This window comes from Callionymus lyra, chromosome 14, assembly GCF_982586985.1.
Source record: "Callionymus lyra chromosome 14, fCalLyr1.hap1.1, whole genome shotgun sequence".
Lineage (NCBI taxonomy): Eukaryota > Metazoa > Chordata > Actinopteri > Syngnathiformes > Callionymidae > Callionymus > Callionymus lyra.
In genome coordinates this window covers 158,435-177,500 of record NC_141831.1, presented here as the reverse complement: position 1 = coordinate 177,500, position 19,066 = coordinate 158,435, and the positions used below count along the sequence as shown (strand labels likewise).

Here is a 19,066-nt window from a genome sequence, read left to right as displayed (position 1 = left end):
ACAACTATACATATATACGCACACCTATACATATATACGCACACGCACACCTATACATATACACCCACACCTATACATATATACGCACGCGCACACCTATACATATATACGCACGAGCACACCTATACATATATATGCACACGAACACTTATAAATATATACGCACATGCACACCTATACATATATACGCACACCTATACATATATATGCACACGCACACCTATACATATATATTCACACGCACAGCTATAAATATATACATATACATATACATATATACGCACGCGCACACCTATAAATATATACGCACACGCACAACTATACATATATACGCATGCGCACAACTATACATATATACGCACACCTATACATATATACGCACACCTATACATATACACCCACACCTATACATATATACGCACGCGCACACCTATAAATATATACGCACACGCACAACTATACATATATACGCATGCGCACAACTATACATATATACGCACACCTATACATATATACGCACACGCACACCTATACATATACACCCACACCTATACATATATACGCACGCGCACACCTATACATATATACGCACGAGCACACCTATACATATATATGCACACGAACACTTATAAATATATACGCACATGCACACCTATACATATATACGCACACCTATACATATATATGCACACGCACACCTATACATATATACGCACGCGCACACCTATACATATATACGCACACCTATACATATATACGTACACGCACACCTATAAAAATATATACCCACACGCACACCTATACATATATACGCACACCCACACCTTTAAATATATATGCACACCTATACATATATACGCACACCTATACATATATACGCACACCTATACATATATACGCACACACACACCTATACATATATACGCACACCTATACATATATATATATTCGCACAGGCACACCTATACATATATACGCACACGCACACCTATGCATATATATTCGCACACCTATACATATATACGCAAATGCACAGCTATACATATATACGCACACGCACACCTATACATATATACGCACACACACACCTATACATATATACACATGCGCACACCTATACATATATACGCATGCGCACACCTATACATATATACGCACACGCACACCTATACATATATACGCACACGCACACCTATACATATATACACGCATGCTCACACCTATACATATATACGCACACGCACACCTATACATATATACGCACACGCACACCTATACATATTTACGCACACACACACCTTTACATATATACGCACGCACACCTATACATATATCCGCACACGCAGACCTATACATATATACGCACACATATACATATTCGCACACGCACACCTATACATATATATGCACACGCACACCTATACATACACACGCACGCACACACCTATCCATATATACGCACACACGCAAACCTATCCATATATACGCACACGCACACCTTTACATATATATACACACATGAATTCTGACCCACTCCACTAGAAGAACTCACATTTCTCTGATCCTTACAACTCTTCACTGGCTTCCAGTTTCTTTCAGGATCAACTTTAAAATTCTGGTTCTTACAGACTTACACCCCAGCTCGGGCTCTGAGGTCTGTGGATCAGAATCTACTGATGGTTCCTGAACTTCAGGACAAGAGGAGAGAAATCCTTCCAGACTGTTGCTCCTAAGCTTTGGAACCATCTCTGTGTTTGATGATCTACTGACTCCTTCAAGAAACATCTGTGTTTGATGATCTACTGACTCCTTCAAGAAACATCTGTGTTTGATGATATACTGACTCCTTCAAGAAACATCTGTGTTTGATGATCTACTGACTCCTTCAAGAAACATCTGTGTTTTATGATCTACTGACTCCTTCAAGAAACATCTGTGTTTGATGATCTACTGACTCCTTCAAGAAACATCTGTGTTTCATGATCTACTGACTCCTTCAAGAAACATCTGTGTTTGATGATCTACTGACTCCTTCAAGAAACATCTGTGTTTGATGATCTACTGACTCCTTCAAGAAACATCTGTGTTTGATGATCTACTGACTCCTTCAAGAAACATCTGTGTTTGATGATCTACTGACTCCTTCAAGAAACATCTGTGTTTGATGATCTACTGACTCCTTCTAGAAACATCTGTGTTTGATGATCTACTGACTCCTTCAAGAAACATCTCTGTGTTTGATGATCTACTGACTCCTTCAAGAAACATCTCTGTGTTTGATGATCTACTGACTCAAGAAACATCTTAAGACGTTTTTATTTGTTCAGGCTTTTCCTTGATTTTCTGGAACTCCTGTTGTGTTTTCAGTTTTATCTTGATCTTTAAAGTATATATTTTATTGAATATTGTTTTGATTGTTTAAGTTCTTTGTGATTCTGGTCTGGAAAAGTTCTATATAAATAAAAATGACTTACTTACTTACTTACTTACTTACATGCACACCTATACATATATATATACACACACACACACATATATTTACACACATATATACAAACACGCACACACATACATACACACATGCACACATATATACACACACGCACACACATACATACACACATGCACACATATATACACACACGCACACACATACATGCACACATACATATATATATATACACAGGCACACCTATACATATATATACACACACTTATACATATACACACACATATATATACACACACTTATACACATACACACACATATATATACAAACACACACTTATACACATACATACACGCACACATATATATACACTCACGCAGGCCGGTTGACTCCATTCGAGACGCAGTGTTGACGGTGTCTCCAAAGAGACAATAGCGAGGCATGGTGAGACCCACAACTCCTGCCACCACAGGACCTGCAACACAACAACACACACATCAGATCGGTGGTAGTGAGACCTGTAGCGGTAGCAGAGGGTAGGATCTAGATAGTGGGAACTTATAGAATTATGTATGAGAAGTTGTTGTAAATAAAAGTTGAACACGGAGCAAAGAAGGTCTGTCTGTCAGTACAGTATTTACACAAGCATGAACACTGGCGCCCTCAGAGATGTGCACTGGTGCCCTCAGATATGTGCACTGGCGCCCTCAGATATGTGCACTGGCGCCCTCAGACATGGGCACTGGCGCCCTCAGACATGGGCACTGGCGCCCTCAGACATGTGTACTGGCACCCTCAGACATGTGCACTGGCGCCCTCAGACATGTGCACTGGCGCCCTAAGACATGTGCACTGGCGCCCTCAGACATGTGCACTGGCGCCCTCAGACATGTGCACTGGCGCCCTCAGACATGGGCACTGGCGCTCTCAGACATGCGCACTGGTGCCCTCAGACATGCGCACTGGTGCCCTCAGACATGCGCACTGGCGCCCTCAGACATGTGCACTGGCGCCCTAAGACATGTGCACTGGCGCCCTCAGACATGTGCACTGGCGCCCTCAGACATGTGCACTGGCGCCCTCAGACATGGGCACTGGCGCTCTCAGACATGCGCACTGGTGCCCTCAGACATGCGCACTGGCGCTCTCAGACATGCGCACTGGCGCCCTCAGACATGCGCACTGGCGCTCTCAGACATGCGCACTGGCACTCTCAGACATGCGCACTGGCGCCCTCAGACATGTGCACTGGCGCACTGGCGCCCTCTGACAAACTGAAGATGTTTTAATTTCAAGTAAATGTTGTTTTATAGTGTTTGGCGACCGTTTTGCACAAAAGCATTGATTCTAAAACACAACTTTATAAGTTGAAGATACAAGAAACTATTTATTGAGACGTCATCGTGACAGTTTTGTTCCCACTCTGTGTCATGTACGTGTGGAGTCTCGTTAGATCAGCAATAGTGACATTGAATAAACGTTGTTTGTTGAACAAATGTGTTCCTTTGTGTGTTTGTTTAAGTGTCATTATAAGATGATGATGATGGTTTGATTTTAACCATTATGAGTTGCATGTTGTTGTATGAAAAAATAAATAATTGGCTATTTTACCTTCTTATAATTGACTTCGTTCATGACCCTCACTGCACATCATTAAGTACTTAAAATGTTATTTAAAAGCTACTGGTTCAGTTCATAGTTCGTCATATCTTCCAATTGCTTTGAAAGTTGTGTTTTGTGAATGAATAAACTTGCATCAAACGGTTGTTGATCATTAAAACGTTTTCGTTTTTTTTTTAAAGTTATATTTTTGAATGTTATACGTCACATCCGTTAAAACATCGTCACTTCCCTTTTGTGAATACTGTAGTGCGATCTTAACAGTGATCGATTGTTTCTGTCTGACAGAGTTAGAGAGGCCATTGCACATGCTCGTGTGAATACTGTGTGTTAGTCCTGTACTTGTCTGTGGTATTCACAGTACACACCTGTCTATTGTACTCACAGAACAGCATGTTACATGTGTCAGAAAAGCGCCGGAGCACGTCTTCGGTGGTCGCTCTGAACCGGTAGCGAACAAAGAACTAAACGTGGGTCCCGGTCGGCAAGAAGCTAAGCTAACGTTAGCCAAGTTCCGGAGTGACAGACAGCTGGGGAAGTGATAAAAACCATAGGTGAAAAGACTGTTACGGTGAGGAAACGATGGATTCCCTTTTCTCTGTAAACCCAATAGATTACTTCTCTGACTTTGACACCTTTAAAAGATTCCAAAGCAGGACCAGACAGCAATGATGAGAAGTATCAAGTGAACTCAAAGCTGATGACATTCAGAATTACAAATGTACAAGCCAGTCAAAGAAGCAATTGACAAATACTTTACATGTCAATATAATGTTATTCATGAAAAGGGCTCGTTTCAACAAGAGGTGCCAGTAGCCAGGAGAGTCAGCTGTAGCCTTCATCGCTGCAGATCACCAAGGAAGGGCTGGGCATGCGAGCAATTTATTCCCACCTGATGGGAACGGAGTTCCTGATCACAAACCTCTCATCTCCCTGATGGGTAGCAGAGCACGAGATTTGCCAACTTGCATTCTGGGATTTGGGATATGGCTGCTTCGCTTCACTTAAAGGGGCAGCTGGAATAGGACGTGTGTGCGTCCGGTATCGGAGCAGTGGCTAGTACAGATCAGGATGGCACAGGATGCAGATGATGTTTGCGAAAGACCAAGGAACATGGTTCAAACAGGTTGGCCTCATAACAGGAAAGCTCTTCCATCTCTTCGACAGCCGTATTGGCAGCACCGGCAGGACTCGTGGCTGACAGACTATTGATTAGAGTAGAAAGAATCGTCATCCCGATAAGTATGCAGGAGGCAATGCTTAACAAACTTCATGAAGGCCACCAAAGCATGACAGTGTGCAGCAAGGGCTCAGCAGTCAATCTGGTGGCTGGGCCTGACTGAACAAACTAAACAGAAAGTGGAAAAGTAAAGTAAAGCTTTGCTATATGTGCCAGGAGGTTCATAATGCACCAGAGCCCCAGCTGACGTCTCAGTTGCCAGAGAGACCACGACAGTGGGTTGCAGCGGGTCTTTGCCAGTGGGACAACCCCATGTACCTTGTATCTTGTTACTACTACTCATGCTACATTTAAGTAGCTAACCCTGCCTCAACAACAACGGTCCAAGTGACGGAAAACTTGAAGTCTATATCTCTCAAGGCTTACAGAGCAACTCCCTTGTCACACGGATCATCACCTTCACAGCTACTGACGGGTTGCAACATCAGGACACCTCTGCCTGTTAGTAAAATAAAGCTACAACTCAGTTGGCCAAACCTTCAGGCTTTCCTACAGGATAGATGAAGACGAGAAAGTCAAACAGACCTTCTGGTTCAACATAACACAAAGCAGAAACCAGAGCTCAGACCTGGTCAGAAGTTCTGGGTGAAAAATATAAAGGAAACAGGAACCATTAGTGGTGCAGCTAAGACACCAAGATCATACCGCATAGACTTGCCCTCAGGAAGTCTCAGAAGGAACAAATCTCACATCTGAGCAGAGGTTAGGAACTATTAGTGGGAACAGCCTGAGCACGGCATGTTACATGACCCATAACTCCTGCCACCACTGGACCAGTAACACAACAACATATACTTCAGATCTGTGGTGGTGGGACCCACCACTCCTGCCACCACATGACCTGCAACACACACTTCACATCTGTTGTGGTGAGAACTAAAACTCCTACCACCACAGGACCTGCAACTCAACTCCCACTAATAGGATGAGCCTTCTAAGAGGATTGTGCTTGACTTCTTCCAAGAATACGATCCAGACGAGGATGAAGATAAAAATATCTCTTCAAGCTCACTTGACTGTCGTTGAATGATGACGAGCACAAGGTTTTTTTTAAGGATTCCAGGAGAACCTAAACTCCCTTGGAATAGTTTAATTCAACGCCATCAGAACCTTGTTCTGGAACATTAGAAAGGCCGGCAACTCACCAGAGTGAAGGCCGATCCTGATCCGGACCTTGAGCTCGGGCATGTGGCGCATCTTGAAGGTGCCGATGCAGTGAAGAATGTCCAGAGACATGTTGGCCATCTCAGCTGCGTGACGGTTTCCATTCCTTGCGGGAACTCCTGAGGCAACCATGTAGGCGTCGCCTATGGTTTCTACCTGGAGTTGAAACGAAACCATGTCAATCACTCCTTCATCTCATCCATCTCTACTTCAACTATCTTTCTTCATCATCATCTAATCTCAGTTACCTGAATGACTTTCAAACACCATCACTTTATATCTTTATCTGTGCCCATCATCCATCCATCATCTATTATCCACCTATCAGCCAAACCCTTATCATCTATCATCCATCACTCATCCATCACTCATCATCCACCCATCATCCATCATCTATTATCCATCAATCATCCATCTATCATCCATTATCCATCCATCAATCATCCATTCACAAATCATCCATCTATCCATCAACCATCCATCCATTCACCTTGTAGACATCATGAAGTCCGATGATGGCGTCAAAGCAGGTGTAGAGGTCGTTTAGAAGGTCGACCACTTCTATGGGTTCACTGAGAGCTGAGATGGTGGTGAAGCCAACGATGTCACTAAAGTATAGAGTGACTTCGCTGAAATGTTCTGGTTTCACTGGCTTGCCGGTCTTCAGCGCCTGTGCAACTGACCTGAAGATCAAGAAGCAGTTTAAGACGTGCAGACGTCTCCTCACAGAGGATCTCCTCACAGAGGATCTCCTCACAGAGGATCTCCTCACAGAGGATCTCCTCACAGAGGATCTCCTCACTCTGACTTTATCGACACCACAGACAAAGTTCTCTACGATTGGTTGAAGTCATTTTCCCATTAATCTTGGAGTGTGTCTTTGACACCTCTTTACCTCGGTAACATCTGAGCTACCAGATTGTCAGTCTTCTGCCGCTCCACCTCCAGCTCCTCTGTCCTCTCTCTGATCAGGTCCTCCAGGTTGGACGAGTATTGTTCCAACATGCGCAGCATGGAGTCGATGATGTTGGTCTTGCGACCCTTTGTGATGCTCTTAAACTACGGAGAGAAAAAAAATGAGAATCATAGAATAAACTGTGAAGAGAGTTGGAAAAAAAAACATTTCTCGTCCTCACCTGTCTGAAAATGTCCTCGAAGGTCGGCCTCTTCTCCGGCTCTTCGCTCCAGCCCTGCTTCATCACCTGGATGACGTCCAGTGGAGCCTCGTCCACCGACACGACTGGCCGACACAAGGGAGGAGGATCTCTGACCTTGCTGACAACCTCTGCCGTAAAAACAGACTTTGACTCCTGACCAGGTCACGCCTGCATCCGTCACTTACCTTTGGCAGGCATGTCCATCATACAGAAAGGTGATGACCTTGAAATGACCTCCTGCACGATGATGGAAAAGCTGTAAACATCTCCAGCGAAGGTTCCTCTTCTCCTAAGGCTCAGACTTCTCAGTAGCTCAGGAGCCGTCCAAAGCAGATCTGGAAGCACCAGAAGATTGAGATGCAGGACCTTGAGGAACATTCAGAACCTTCAGAAATCTTCAGAAATCTTTAGACTTACTCTCAGGCTTGTCCTCGTCACTGTCGATGCTCAGAGAGTTCAAGATCTCATTGAAACCGTAATCTGTGACCTTCAGCACGAAACGACCATCGACCACACAGTTCCTTGACTTGAGGCGTCCGTGGACGATTCCTCGATGGTGCAGATACTTGATGCCCTGTTAGAACACAAAGGTGTTAGTGTGTGTTTTTTCTTTGTTAGTGTGTGTTTTTCACAACGCAATAGGGATGTCCTGAGTTTCTTGTCTTGTGAATTTCAGGTTTTATTTTGTTAAAGTTACTTCAGCTTTGTTTCCAGCCTTGTTCACAACCTTATTCACAGCCTTGTTCAAAGCCTTGTTCACAGCCTTATTCACAGCCTTGTTCACAGCCTTTCTCATAGCCTTGTTCACAGCCTTGTTCACAGCCTTATTCACAGCCTTGTTCACAGCCTTATTCACAGCCTTGTTCACAGCCTTATTCACAGCCTTGTTCAAAGCCTTGTTCACAGCCTTATTCACAGCCTTTCTCATAGCCTTGTTCAAAGCCTTGTTCACAGTCTTGTTCACAGCCTTTCTCATAGCCTTGTTCACAGCCTTGTTCACAGCCTTATTCACAGCCTTGTTCACAGCCTTTCTCATAGCCTTGTTCACAGCCTTGTTCACAGCCTTATTCACAGCCTTGTTCACAGCCTTATTCACAGCCTTGTTCAAAGCCTTGTTCACAGCCTTGTTCACAGCCTTTCTCATAGCCTTGTTCAAAGCCTTGTTCACAGTCTTGTTCACAGCCTTGTTCACAGTCTTGTTCACAGCCTTGTTCACAGCCTTGTTCAAAGCCTTGTTCACCCTGTCTGGGTCTGTGTTACAGTGGTTCTCCTCAATCAAATGAGGCTTGAATCATCTGTTGTGTGGAGTCCCTCAAGGTTCTGTTCTGGGTCCTTTATTGTTTTTGCTGTACTTGCTTCCCCTGGGTAAAATTATTCATGAAGTTTCTTACCATCCTCCATCCATCCATTTTCTCCTATTTTCTCTCATTGTATCCTCCCTCACTCTTCTCTCCTCTTTTCTCTCACTGTATCCTCGCTCACTCTTCTCTCCGTCCATCTGTACCCCCCATCCTTCCTCTAAGCCGGTCACAGCAGGAGTCAACAATGAGTCTGCAAAACAGTGCTTCTCTTACCCGGATCAGGTCCATGAGGAGGGAAGACTTGAACATCCAGTCCAGGCGCACCTCCTCGTTGCTCAGAAGGTCTTCCAGGCTGCCCCTGGTGCAGTGTTCCGTCACCACGCCGAAGATCCCCGAGTCGAAGAACAGTCCCAGGAACAGGTTGAGATTTTCGTGCCTCATATCGCGGAGCTGCAGGGAACAGAATGTGCACTTCCTGTTAATTACGGTTGAAGATTGTGTTGAAACTAGAATAAGAGGAAGAGTGCAGGGAGAAGAGGAGGATTAATGCCTGGCTCATAGGCTCAGGAAGAGATCAGAGGTAAGTGATCAGAGTTAGTTTAGTGGAAGATTGTTGATGTTCCATGTCTCATAAATGATGGTAAACACCTGACACACACAAGCCAAGCTTCATGTGGATGTTGCTCTTCTTTCTCCGGTTCATCTCAAAAATGAATAACGTTTCTTCAGAGACCATGTTAGACCTTTGAGCAGCAGCGATGGAACAAAGAGAAACAAGTACAAAATACAATAATATACAGGTTTGTGTTTCTTGTCCACAGAAAAAAAAAGTCTGCAATAAATAGAAGTTGAAGGGTCAAAGGTTGAAGAGATCTGGAATAGATGTTGAAGAGATCTCCTGAGGTGCACAGACGAGAAAGTGGAAACTGCCAGATCTAATTACATCAAATAAGAAAAACCCCAAAGTGTTGTTTGATACGATCAACAACATGACACAGCAACACTGTCATCAGTGAACACATGCAGCACCAATGCTCCTCCCATGATGCAACAGTGTCATCAGTGAACACATGGAGCACCAATGCTCCTCCCATGATGCAACACTGTCATCAGTGAACACATGGCGCACCAATGCTCCTCCCATGATGCAACAGTGTCATCAGTGAACACATGGAGCACCAATGCTCCTCCCATGATGCAACAGTGTCATCAGTGAACACATGGAGCACCAATGCTCCTCCCATGATGCAACACTGTCATCAGTGAACACATGGTGCACCAATGCTCCTCCCATGATGCAACAGTGTCATCAGTGAACACATGGAGCACCAATGCTCCTCCCATGATGCAACAGTGTCATCAGTGAACACATGGAGCACCAATGCTCCTCCCATGATGCAACACTGTCATCAGTGAACACATGGAGCACCAATGCTCCTCCCATGATGCAACACTGTCATCAGTGAACACATGGTGCACCAATGCTCCTCCCATGATGCAACACTCATAGACTCAAGAACTCATTCATTCCTCGTGTTATTACAATATTTACTTCTGGGTTTGTGTGAAAAGATTATACTCTGTTAATCTTTGTATCCTTTTCTTTGTTATTTTTCGTTGATCTTGTTCTTTATCGTTAGACTTAGATTGTTTTATCTTGTTCTTTCTTTTTATAGAAACTTTGTTCTTGTTCTTATTTTTCTGAATTATCGTCTGTATTGCTGTGTGTTGCTATTTGGAAAAAACATATCTAAATAAAAGAATGAAATGAAAATACTTTGTTTTTATTTGGTTCAAACATCTGTATGGAAACATATTTATTCATTGTGTCATAACAATCTTACGTTATATGTCCAGAATTTCTCTTTGAAAAGTCTTTTTAAAAAGAACCTCAATTCCAGAGACTTCCAAGGTCATCCTTAATGTAGAACCAGTCGAGCCAGAACAAGCCATGTTATTATTATTATGTTACATCCATTCTTTGTCCTTTATGTCCTTTTCTCTATTTTGAAAAGCGTTGATCCGATTGAAGTGTCGGTCCATGGAGAGGTGAGTACTGGGGTGTTCTACAGGATTACTGTCTTGTCTGGGGTTCCAGCTTCTTTACTCTTTCATTCTTACAAAGAACATCCTCTTACTTTATACCCACTGGTTCAACTAAAAGGATCAAAACCAGAAAACTGTCGAACAAGTGTTGGTTTTTGAAAACACGTCGACCTTCCTCCAGAGACAAACCTGTGGTGAACCTCCTTCCAAACATGTCTGGACTATATATTTGAGGGATTCTGACTAAATATTCTATAGTGTCAAACTAACATGATTTGAATTTTCACAATACTTGCTGTCAATGAACGATGAAAGAAAACCACTACATTTTTGTCTCTTCAAAGTCGAGAATAGCTTGTCACTGGAGTGGTACCCTTAAAATAACAGTCTTGTACCCTTTTTAATGGGCACAAGGCTGTTCTTTTTTAAAGGTATATGTCTTACAGTATACACAATTGTAATTTAATTGTTATGATTTGTCAAGGTACACAATCATCTCTAAAATAGTTACCATCCATCCGTGCATCCATCCATCCATCCATGCATCCATCCATCCATCCATGCATCCATGCATCCATGCATCCATGCATCCATGCATCCATGCATCCATCCATCCATGCATCCATGCATCCATGCATCCATGCATCCATCCATGCATCCATCCATGCATCCATCATCCATCCATCCATCCATCCATGCATCCATGCATCCATGCATCCATGCATCCATGCATCCATCCATCCATCCATCCATGCATCCATCCATCCATGCATCCATGCATCCATGCATCCATCCATCCATGCATCCATGCATCCATGCATCCATGCATCCATGCATCCATCCATCCATCCATCCATCCATCCATCCATCCATCCATCCATCCATGCATCCATGCATCCATGCATCCATCCATGCATCCATCCATCCATGCATCCATGCATCCATCCATCCATGCATCCATCCATCCATCCATCCATCCATCCATCCATCCATCCATCCATCCATCCATCCATCCATCCATGCATCCATGCATCCATCCATCCATCCATGCATCCATCCATGCATCCATCCATCCATCCATCCATGCATCCATGCATCCATGCATCCATGCATCCATGCATCCATGCATCCATGCATCCATGCATCCATGCATCCATGCATCCATGCATCCATCCATCCATCCATGCATCCATCCATCCATGCATCCATGCATCCATGTATCCATCCATGCATCCATGCATCCATCCATGCATCCATGCATCCATGCATCCATCCATCCATGCATCCATCCATCCATCCATCCATCCATCCATGCATCCATGCATCCATCCATGCATCCATCCATCCATGCATCCATGCATCCATCCATCCATGCATCCATCCATCCATCCATCCATCCATCCATCCATCCATGCATCCATGCATCCATCCATGCATCCATCCATGCATCCATGCATCCATCCATCCATCCATCCATGCATCCATGCATCCATGCATCCATGCATCCATGCATCCATGCATCCATGCATCCATGCATCCATGCATCCATGCATCCATCCATGCATCCATCCATCCATGTATCCATGTATCCATCCATGCATCCATGCATCCATCCATGCATCCATCCATCCATCCATGCATCCATCCATCCATCCAGCCATGCATCCATGCATCCATACATCCATGCATCCATCCATCCATGCATCCATGCATCCATGCATCCATGCATCCATGCATCCATGCATCCATGCATCCATCCATCCATCCATCCATCCATCATCCATGCATCCATCCATCCATCCATGCATCCATGCATCCATGCATCCATGCATCCATGCATCCATGCATCCATGCATCCATGTATCCATGCATCCATCCATCCATCCATCCATCCATGCATCCATGCATCCATCCATTCATCCATGCATCCATGCATCCATGTATCCATCCATCCAAATAAACTGAAGGTCACAAACATAAATCCTGACCTTGACGAAGATGTTCTCTGTGCTGATGTTGACATTCGAAACTGCCCCGACTGGACTTTTCTTCAACCAAACCCAGTCGCCCTAAACAGAAACCTTGAGTCAGCCTCACTGAAGGTGGTCACATGGTTCACATGGACGTACCTCGAACACGGCGATGTTGGAGCTGTCGGGCGACGTGGCCATGTAGCTCCGGCCCGACACTGAGTGGTGAGGAGTCTTCATGTCCAGGTGGCTCTTCATGATGCTCTCGTCGTTCAGCTTCTGCTCAACAGAAACACTTCGGTTCAACATCTCGTGTTGAAGAGACGACTTGATTCACATGGTTTTCAATGATTCCTTTCATCCATGTCTCACTGACTCTGGTCAGAACCACATGTTTGGGTCGAATTAAAGATCGCTTCCTCTCTGAAGCAGGACTTCTGGGTCACAGTGAGAGGTGTCTCTGCCCTATGAGGTCAGTCATCCAGGAGGGACTCGGAGAAGAACCAATGCTCTCAGACATCTTGGTCACGTCCAAACAGGAGGAGGTCTGAACCTCAGGACTCGCTGGAAAGATTGTGCCTCACGTGTTGACATCTTGTATCTCAACCTCCGGGTCAGAGCTGTGACGCCTGGTCTTGACCAATCACAAGTTTCTCCATGGTTTCCATGACAACTTCTGAATATGCTACAGAGCTACGATGTCGACTCTTGACTCGTCCGAGTTGCTTATGTTTCAAACTCACCCTCTTGCTGACTTGAGTGTTGATGAAGACCAGGTCGTCCAGAGTCAGGACCACCTTCGACGACGCGTTTCCACCTCCACCTCCAAAGGCAAATCCAACTCTGCCATTTTTCCTGCATTAATAAAAAACAACAATGAGTCAAACTCATGTCTGTGTTTAAACAAAACCCAAATGAGTTAAATAGACTCAAATAAAATAGACTCAAGGACTCATTCATTCCTCGTGTTATTAAATTGTTTAATTCTGAGTTCGGGGGCAGAAGTGAAAGTGAAAGTATCTTGATGTTCTATGTTAGTCTTTGTATCTTTGTCTTTGTTATTCTTCTTTGATCTTGTTCTTTATCTTTATCTTTAGACTTAGATGGTTTCATCTTGTTCTTTCTCTTTATTTCTCTTTGTTCTTGTTCTTATTTTATTTTGATTATTTTTTTATGAAAAATTGCTGTATTTTCTGTGGATAATTGAAAAAAACCCCACAATTTCCCGAAGGAGACCTGCTGAGGATCAATAAAGTTCTACCTAACCTAACCTAACCTAGCCAGCTCTGTGTTTCTTAGCTGATGCTAGCCAGCCCTGTGTCTGTTAGCTGATGCTAGCAAGCTCTGTGTTTGTTAGCTAATGTTAGCCAGCTCTGTGTTTGTTAGCAGATGCTGGCTAGCCCTGTGTCCGCTAGTTGATGCTAGCTAGCTCTGGGTTTGTAAGCTGATGCTAGCTACTCCTGCGTTTGTTTGCTGATGCTAGCCAGCTCTGTGTTTGTTAGCTGATGCTAGCTAGCCCTGTTTTGTTCGCTGATGCTAGCTAGTCCTGTGTTTGTCAGCTGATGTTAGCCAGCTCTGTGATTGTTAGCTGATGCTAGCTAGCCCTCTGTTTGTTAACTGATGCTAGCTAGTCCTGTGTTTGTTAGCTGATGCTAGCTAGTCCTGTGTTTGTTAGCTGATGCTAGCTAGTCATGTGTTTGTTAGCTGATGCTAGCTAGTCCTGAATTTGTTAGCTGATGCTAGCTAGTCCTGTTTTTGTTAGCTGATGCTAGCTAGTCCTGTTTTTGTTAGCTGATGCTAGCTAGTCCTGTTTTTGTTAGCTGATGCTAGATAGTCCCGTGTTTGTTAGCTGATAATACCAGGCCCTGTGTTTGTTAGCTGATGATGCCAAGTATGCTTGTTAGGTATTACAAGTGTTGGTTAGCTGTAGTTGGTTCAATCACTAAAAAGGCTCTAGTTTGACCCATCCTTGAAAAGTTTATCTGGACTTACTTATAATTGAATAAAAAGTTTCCTCCAACCCCGACCATAACAGCAAAGAGAAGGAAGAGGAAAAAGAGCGTTGCTGAGTCCAGTCCTGAGGAGCAGAGAAGCAGGAAAGTCATGAAGTGGTTCTTTAAAATGTTAGACTTACCTCCTGAGCAGGCGAAATATGGGCTGAACCAGCAGCTGGAGTCCCTGTAGGGTGTGCTGCCTGCAAAATGGATGGACCTCCCGAGATACTTTAAGCCACCGATCTTTCCATCCGTGTGTGCAGCTTCCAAAACGTGGGTGGAATAAAGTGAGCTTCCAATGCCGCTGTAGTCAAGAACGACATATCGGGTCTGCATCCCCTCGCCGTTCCTGCCGGCCCGGGCGCGCTGATTGAAACCCTTGAATTCGAAGCCTCCAGCACTAGCGCCCAATACCTCGCCAGAAACCCAACGACCTGTGCTCTCTCGTGTGTGCTCGGCTGCCATCGCAGTGAAGTACATCATGTTGTAGATTGTGGCGAAGAATGGAGACACCTGTGGAGGAGATGATTACTATTCATATAGTAGCCTTTATTTGAGAAGAATCTCACCTGCTCCGGCGGAGTGCTGCTGCGGATCTCGTAGCTATTTTGTGCATTTCTGAAGGCCTCATTGAAACTCAACTCCTCAGAGTCGACTGTGATGGTGAGAACACCATCGTAGGCTTTCCTCAGTTTGGTGTTATTACCCAGCATGTAGTAAAATGCATTGTTGTAGGGCAGTGGGTAGAGAAGTGTGTCGTATGGGATGAAAATGTATCCACGGTCGATCATCCGCATGTCCAGGGCTGTCGTCAATAAATGCTGCTGACTCTCGCCTCCGATCAGGACGGAAGGCATGCACATGATGATCACTGCAGGAAAAGGTAGGGTTAGGGTCTTCATAGAATGATGCTCATGATCATCACTGCAGGAGAAGGTAGGGTTAGGGTCCTCATAGAATGATGTTCATGATCATCACTGCAGGAGAAGGTAGGGTTAGGGTCCTCATAGAATGATGCACATTATGATCACTGCAGGAAAAGGTAGGGTTAGGGTCTTCATAGAATGATGTTCACTGCAGGAAAAGGTAGGGTTAGGGTCTTCATAGAATGATGATCACTGCAGGAGAAGGTAGGGTTAGGGTCTTCATAGAATGATGATCACTGCAGGAGAAGGTAGGATTAGGGTCCTCATAGAATGATGCACATGGTGATCACTGCAGGAGAAGGTAGGGTTAGGGTCCTCATAGAGTGATGCTCATGATCATCACTGCAGGAGAAGGTAGGGTTAGGGTCTTCATAGAATGATGCACATGGTGATCACTGCAGGAGAAGGTAGGGTTAGGGTCTTCATAGAATGATGCACATGGTGATCACTGCAGGAGAAGGTAGGGTTAGGGTCCTCATAGAATGATGCTCATGATCATCACTGCAGGAGAAGGTAGGGTTAGGGTCTTCATAGAATGATGCACATGGTGATCACTGCAGGAGGAGGTAGGGTTAGGGTCCTCATAGAATGATGCACATGATGATCACTGCAGGAGAAGGTAGGGTTAGGGTCCTCATAGAATGATGCACATGGTGATCACTGCAGGAGAAGGTAGGGTTAGGGTCTTCATAGAATGATGATCACTGCAGGAGAAGGTAGGGTTAGGGTCCTCATAGAATGATGCTCATGATGATCATGTGATCATCAACATTTTGTCTTTTATTTAAGTATTTAAACATTTTGTCTTTTATCTATTGATGTATTTAAATCTTAGTCTTTGATCTATTTATGAATTTAAACATTTTTTATTTTATTGATGTATTTAATCAATGTATTTTGTTCTCAGTATGCAAATCAAGGTCAAAAGTAGTCAAAAGCAGTGATTGGTTACAGTGATGTCATCGGAACAACGACCACTGCCTCGACAGCATCATACGTTTACTTTGAATCCTGGGGAGATGGAATGAGTACTTACTACTGATCTGTGCTCAGCTGATATACATGTTGAACTAGAGTAGAAACTATTGTGTATAATGTGTTTGTACTGCATTTATGTTCTGTTAACTGTTCTTCAGAGAACATGACTTATTCATTTCCTGCACAATATCTCTCTTCAAGTCTAACAATTGTATAAATACATTCTGTACAATAAACTCTCTGGTGTCAAGTATGTACGAATATAAACAAAACTTATTCCTCATAACAATGTAATTGTTTCTAATGTCATACTATAGAAACTGCTGCATCACAATAAGATTAGAATAACATAATGGTGGTAAAATTAAAGTACGGGGGTCGATCCCAGAGCTCCAGGTCCTGAGGTCTTATCTGGTTCTGAAACAAAGAGCTTTGACAAGTGTTTGGTGGTTTCTCACCTCTGACACGATCTGTCTCTCGTACTTTGGTCAGAGCACTTCTGGGTCCATCCTTGTTCCCCTGCATGGTCACCACAGGGTCCACAGGTAAACCCAGCGCTCTCAGAGAAGACGCCAGCTCGTGTCCGGTCGCTTCCCACAAGTCGGTCTCCTCGGATATAACGGCCACGTGGGCCCAACGGAAGAAGCGCAGGACACTAAAGAGGACGTTGGAGGACAACGGCAGTGGTCGCAAGAAAGTGGGATACATCCCTCGATTCCTCATATCCGGCCTCAGACACCCCCAAGACAGAAGTCCTGTGTCCCACTCTTTGGCATACAAAGCAGCAGAAGCACAGTAACCAGGATTAGCAGGACCCAGATAGGCCGAACCATAACCTTCCAGGTCAGCGAATCGAGCCAAGGCCCGAGACGACTTGCAGTCTTCAGTGATGAGCGTGTAATCGTACCAGTAGCCTTTGTTGAGGTAGGGGTCCTTGTTGATGCGATTGATTGCAAGGCGCGCTGCAACATCAGGCAGGGCTTTAGAGTACAAGAGGTCACAGGTCCAAGGTCCAACCAGGGCCATCTTGAAGGTGGTTGCCCAAGCTTGACAGGGAAGAAATGAGACCAGCAGTAGAGGCAGAAGAACACGAGCCTGCCATTGACCCTTGGAGTGTTGCACTGGTGAACACTTTGATGGAGATTGAAACATACTAGGAGCGCTCGACTGAAAGCAGCCTTTTTTCTTGGATGTCAGAGAGTCGCGCTTCCATCGCGGATGGTACGAGAGGTTGTGCAGGAGGCGAGGATCTGTGCCACTTGCCATTTCCAGGCAAAGCACCAACCAGCTGAAGAAAAGCTGAGGTTTCTATGGCTCTCTTGGAGGAGGTGAGTCTCTCTGGCGGGTCACGTCTCCCTGCTGGACTCCAGTCCACAGTTGGACTGATGCCGACACAACTCCAATTCATCCGTACCTTCAAAACAATTGGGAAAATGGTTATTTCTAGTTTACAGGAACTTGAAGGTTCCAACTGGACACGTGGACTCCCCTCCTGAAGGTCTTCAAGAGAAACTGAAGGAGTTCCAGACTCACCTTGAACTGAGCGTGCAGAACATCTCGTGTAGATTTAAAATCCTGTGCAAAGCAAAGTGATTAACTCAGGCGGGGTCAAGGGTTTCTAAATCAACTGGAACTAGATCTGGACTTGATGTCTGCCACGTTCTTGTTTCCTCCTCCCTTGAGCAAGGTAGCCAGAGACTTGAACTATCGGACACGTCAGATTCAACTGTGGATTCAAACCTTTGTCCCACCTTTCAAACAACAATATACATATATATATAATACATATTATACTTGTGTGTCTTCAATATATATATATTTCTATTTCTAAACATATATACATATATATATATATATATATATATATATATATACACATGTGCACATGTCCTGCACCAGTCTAACATACATGTCCTGCACCAGTCTAACATACATGTCCTGCACCAGTCTAACATACATTTCCTGCACCAGTCTAACATACATGTCCTGCACCAGTCTAACATACATCTCCTGCAAGAGTCTAACATACATTTCCTGCACCAGTCTAACATACATGTCCTGCAGCAGTCTAACATAAATGTCCTGCACCAGTCTAACATACATCTCCTGCAAGAGTCTAACATACATGTCCTGCACCAGTCTAACATATATGTCCTGCACCAGTCTAACATACATGTCCTGCACCAGTCTAACATACATCTCCTGCAAGAGTCTAACATA

At 44.2% G+C, this 19,066-nt stretch overlaps 1 protein-coding gene across 1 annotated transcript in view; it reads right to left on the bottom strand.

The window, feature by feature from the left end:
- gucy2d (guanylate cyclase 2D, retinal) overlaps nt 1-18,112 on the bottom strand; it is a 21,282-nt gene extending 3,170 nt beyond the window's left edge. The window contains exons 1-15 of the mRNA XM_087807393.1: nt 17,305-18,112; nt 15,512-15,813; nt 15,083-15,455; nt 14,941-15,025; nt 13,692-13,803; nt 13,108-13,227; nt 12,967-13,047; nt 9,206-9,382; nt 8,049-8,205; nt 7,817-7,966; nt 7,611-7,759; nt 7,370-7,533; nt 6,965-7,157; nt 6,456-6,630; nt 2,827-2,925 (exon numbers count right to left, since the gene is read on the bottom strand). Coding sequence (XP_087663519.1) covers nt 2,827-2,925; nt 6,456-6,630; nt 6,965-7,157; nt 7,370-7,533; nt 7,611-7,759; nt 7,817-7,966; nt 8,049-8,205; nt 9,206-9,382; nt 12,967-13,047; nt 13,108-13,227; nt 13,692-13,803; nt 14,941-15,025; nt 15,083-15,455; nt 15,512-15,813; nt 17,305-18,112 — 3,145 coding nt within the window. The remainder of the gene's footprint in view (nt 1-2,826; nt 2,926-6,455; nt 6,631-6,964; nt 7,158-7,369; nt 7,534-7,610; nt 7,760-7,816; nt 7,967-8,048; nt 8,206-9,205; nt 9,383-12,966; nt 13,048-13,107; nt 13,228-13,691; nt 13,804-14,940; nt 15,026-15,082; nt 15,456-15,511; nt 15,814-17,304) is intronic.
- Nucleotides 18,113-19,066: the final 954 nt, after the last annotated feature.